This window comes from Mandrillus leucophaeus, unplaced genomic scaffold (genome assembly GCF_000951045.1).
Source record: "Mandrillus leucophaeus isolate KB7577 unplaced genomic scaffold, Mleu.le_1.0 Scaffold357, whole genome shotgun sequence".
In the NCBI taxonomy this organism is placed as follows: domain Eukaryota; kingdom Metazoa; phylum Chordata; class Mammalia; order Primates; family Cercopithecidae; genus Mandrillus; species Mandrillus leucophaeus.
In genome coordinates, this window is record NW_012103776.1 from 1,606,900 (window position 1) to 1,611,692 (window position 4,793).

Genomic DNA, 4,793 nt, shown 5'->3' on the forward strand with positions numbered 1-4,793 from the left:
CCTAGCTAGATTGATTGGGTAAAACATTAGTTTTGATGTCGGTGTGAAGGTATTTTTAAAAATGAGAGTAACATTTAAATCCATAGATTTTTGAGTAAAGCAGATTACCCTCCATAATGTGGGTGAGTTCCACTTCTATCACTTGAAGGAAGGCCTTAAGAGAACAGAAGCCTGAGGTCCCTTGAGGAAGAGTTAATTCTGCCTCCAGACTGCTTTTGCTCAAGCTGAAACATCCACTCTTCCCTGGGTCTCTAGCCTGTTGGTCTGCCCTGCAGTTTTTGAACTTGCCAGCCTCCACAGTTCCTTAAAATAAATCTCTGTGTTCATTCTATTGGTTCTGTTTCTCTGGAGAACCCTAATACCTTTCCTTTTCTTTTCTTTTTTTCTTTTTGAGACAGGGTCTCATTCCATCACCCAGGCAGGGCCAGAGGGCAATGGCGTGAACATAGCTCACTGCAGTCTTGACCTCCTGGGCTCAAGCTATCCTCCCACCTCAGCCTCCTGAGGAGCTGGGACTGTAGACACATGCCACCATGCCTAATGTTAAAACTTCTTATGAGAAGGGGTCTCACCATGTTGCCTGGAATGGTCTCAACTCCTGGGCCCAAGTGATCCTCCCACTTTAGCCTCCCAAAGTGCTGGGATTACAGAAGTGAGCCATTGTACCTGGAGATTCCCTTTTTTGCTCAGTTCAAAGTCAAAATTAGTCTCAGCTGTGTCTAACCTGCTGTTAAGCCTGTCCCCTGGCTTTTCAAACTTCCACAACTATACTTTTTATTTCTAGGGTTTGTTTGTTTGTTTGTTTTTTAAATAACAGATCTGGCCCTTGACTGCAAATCTAGTTTTTGAAGCTTTAGACTGAGAGATCCCAGATAACTCAGACCTTGTACCTAGCACAGTGCCTGGTCAACAGCAGGCAGGGTCTAGGAAGTACTTGTGGAATGAGTGGACATCAAGATGGCAAACTAGAGCCTTTTTCACACTGTGTGTATCTAACAATTACACACAGGTAGTATCATGTATCATGAACACATACAGTGCCACACAGAGTAACACTTTAATGGAGCACCAGCAGCATATAAAACATATATAGGTAGAAAAATATATTCAGTCAAAGTACCCCAAAGAATCCAAAAGTCTGTGTTCTGGAAAGCATTGAGCTGACCACCCTTGAGTTGAGGTTGATTTTCAGATCAATCTATCCATAATCTGGTAGAATGTTACAACATCTCCATTCTTATTCCTCATTTAAAATTTTTAAATATTTCTGTTTCTCACAATTTTTTTTTTTTTTTTTTTTTTTTTTTTTTTTTTGAGACGGAGTCTTACTTTTTCACCCAGGCTGGAGTGCATTGCCGCTATCTCGGCTCACTGCGACCTCCTCCTCCTCCCGGATTCATGCAATTCTGCTGCCTCAGGCACTTGAGTAGCTGGGATTATAGGCATGTGCCATCACGCCCAGCTAATTTTTGCATTTTTAGTAGAGACAGGCTTTCACCATGTTGGCCAGGCTGGTCTTGAACTCCTGCCCTCAGGTGATTCGCCTGCCTCAACCTCCCAAGGTGCTGATATTACAGGCGTGAGCCACTGCGCTCAGCCCTGTTTCTCACAATTAAAACATGATCCTATTTTAGTGATATAAGGGGCTGAAAATTACACTCTCAGTGGCCAACTTTTAAAAACATCGCGAGAGCCTTTATAAGGCAGTGAGTTCCCAAATGGAATATTTTTGCCAAGCGAACCTTTAAAATGTAGCTCTTTGGTTGCTTAGGTAAGTCCAGGGTCTGGGAGTTCTAGATGTGGGGCTGGCTTAGATGGTCTTGGCCCTCGTTTTCCGCCCTGATCCCTCACTGAGGCAGATGTGAGATGGAGCATGTCACTGTGCCCAGCCGAGTGTGTTTCCTTCTCAGAGCCTAGCTCTGGGGTCCCTGCCCAGGCAGGGTCCCGAGGCTGCAGCTGTCATCAGGATTCTGCTTGCTGCTCTCAGAGTCTTCTGCAATGACACTTAGCTTGTCAAAAACATCATTCTCATCCGAGAATGGAAAGGAGAAAAACAGAAGTGTGTTATGATGAGGATGGCCCAAAAACTGTGGAGGGAAAGAGGACAGTTAATGATCAATTTTCTCCATTTCTTTTTCTAGGTTTACAAATATTTTTTCACAGAACTCCTGGCTGGAAAATTTATTTTATTTATTTTTTAAATGTTTATTTCATTTTTTTTGAGATGGAGTCTTGCTCTGTCACCCAGGCTGGAGTGCAGTGGCACGATCTCAGCTCACTGCAACCTCAGCCTCCCAGGCTCAAGCAATTCTCCTGCCTCAGCCTCCCAAGTAGCTGAGATTACAGGCATGTGCTACCACACCCGGCTGAGTTTTGTATTTTTAGTATAGATGGGATTTCACCATGTTGGCCAGGCTGGTCTTGAACTCCTGACCTCAGGCAATGCACCTGCCTCGGCCTCCCAAAGTGCTGGGATTACAGGTATGAGCCACTGCACCCAGCCTGTTTTATTTTATTTTTTGAGACAGGGTCGTGCTGGGTCACCCAGGCTGGAGTGCAGTGGTGCGATCACGGCTCACTGCAGCCTTGACCTTCTTGGCTCAAGCGATTTTCCCACCTAAGACTTCTGAGTAGCTGGGATTACAGGCATGTGCCACCATGCCCAGCTAATTCTTTTTTTTTTTTTTGTAGAGATTAGAGATGAGGTCTCACCAAGTTGCCCAGGTTGGTCTTCAACTCCTGGGCTCAAGTGATCCCTCCATCTCAGCGTCCCAAAGTGCTGGGATTACAGGTATGAGCCACCATATCTGACCAAAAATGCTCTTTTATTTAAATTAATTAATTATTATTTTTTTAAATGTGAGACAGATTCGCATTCTGTCGCCCAGGCTGGAGTGCAGTGGCGTGATCTTGACTCACTGCAACCTCTGCCTCTCAGGTTCAAGCGATTCTTGTGCCTCATCCTCCCGGGTAGCTGGGGCTATAGGTGTGCACTACCATGCCCGGCCATTTTTTGTATTTTCAGTAGAGACAGGGTTTCATCATGTTGACCAGGCTAGTCTCAAATTCCCGACCTCAGGTGATCCGCCCACCTTGACCTCCCAAAGTGCTGGGATTACAGGTGTGAGCCACTGTACCCCCCTAAAAAGGCTATTTTAAAAAGTGATGGGCAAGGCACAGTGGCTCACATTTGTAATACCAGCACTTTGGGAGGCCGAGGTGGGCAGATCACCTGAGGTCAGGAGTTTGAGACCAGCCTGGCCAACCAATGTGGTGAAACCCCATCTCTACTGAAAATACAAAAAAAAAAAAAAAAAATTAGCTGGGCGTGGTGGTGAGTGCTTGTAATCCTAGCTACTCAGGAGGCTGAGGCAGGAGAATCCCTTGAATCTGGGAAGTGGAGGTTGCAGTGAGCCAAGATTGTGCCACTGTACTCCAGCCTGGGTGACAGAGCAAGACTCCTTCTGGAAAAAAAAAAAAAGAAAGTGACAATAGTATGATGGTTCCTCAAAAAATAAAAATAGAATTACCATCTGATCTAGTAACTCCACTCTTAGGTATTTACTCTAAAGAACTGAAAACAGGGTGTTGAAGAGATATTTGTACATCCTGTTCACAAGGCATTTTCATAATAGCTGAAAGGCTGGAAGCAGCCCAAGTTTCCACCCACCAATGGATGGAGGAGTGAAGTGTGGTCTATACACACAATGGAATGTCATTCAGCCTTATACAGAATAGTTCTGACACCTGCTAAACAGGGATGAACTTTAAAGACATTATGCCAAGTGAAGGGCCCGGTGTGGTGGCGGGCACCTGTAATCCCAGCTATTTGGGAGGCTGAGGCAGGAGAATTGCTTGAACCCTGGAGGCGGAGGTTGCAGTGAGCTGAGATTGCACCACTGCACTCCAGGCTGGGTGACAGAAAGAGACTTCATCTCAGAAAAAAAAAAAAAGAAAGAAAGACATTATGCCAAGTGAAGTCAGCCAGACATGAAAAGACAAATACTGTATAATTCCGCTTATATGAGGGACCTAGACTAGTCAATTTCATTAAGGCACACAGAGTGGTGGTGGCTGCCGGGGCCTTGGGTGGGGAGAAGAAGGAGTTACTGTTTAATGGGTAGAGAGCTTTGGTTTTGAAAGATGAAAAAAGTCTGGAGATGGATGGTGGTGATGGCTACACAGACAGATGAATGTGCTTAATGCCACTGAATTGTACTCTTAAAGAGGATTAAGGTGATACATTTTATGTTATGTCTATTCTGCCACGATTAAAAACATACGTTGACAATAAATACGCAACTCATTTGCTAAGTGATCACATGTCACCTTCTAATAGTTCCTCTTTTCAACCAGGAGGGAATATTTTTATTCTGATCATGATGTGGTGAGGCTGTCACACCTCTAGGAAGCAGGCATGTCACAGGCCCTGGATAAATGTGTCTTGGAATAACAAACAGAATCTCCCATGTGTCCTCTGGCTGAGTTAGGGGCCCTCTGGTGCTCCCCAGCATCCCACAGGCCCCTGGATTTCAGCACTACCGACCACCTGAACTGTGGCTAGTTTGAGTCGATATGTTGCTGTAAATGGAAATTATATACTAGATTTCAAAGACTGTATGAAAAATAGAATGTAAAATATCTCAATCATTTTTTAAAATATTGACCACTTATTGAAATGATGCTATTTTAGATATACTGGCTTATATAAAATATATTATTAATGTTAATTTCACCTGTTTCTTTTGACTTTTTTTTTTTGAAATGGAGTCTCGCTCTGTCGCCCAGGCTGG

The 4,793-nt window shown here is 44.2% G+C and overlaps 1 protein-coding gene across 1 annotated transcript in view; it reads right to left on the minus strand.

The window, feature by feature from the left end:
• Positions 1-1,033: 1,033 nt before the first annotated feature.
• The window catches only part of IL10RB (interleukin 10 receptor, beta), a 36,449-nt gene continuing 32,689 nt past the window's right edge, over positions 1,034-4,793 (minus strand). Inside the window, exon 7 of the mRNA XM_011989558.1 lies at positions 1,034-2,087. Coding sequence (XP_011844948.1) covers positions 1,914-2,087 — 174 coding nt within the window. The 3' untranslated portion in view covers positions 1,034-1,913. The remainder of the gene's footprint in view (positions 2,088-4,793) is intronic.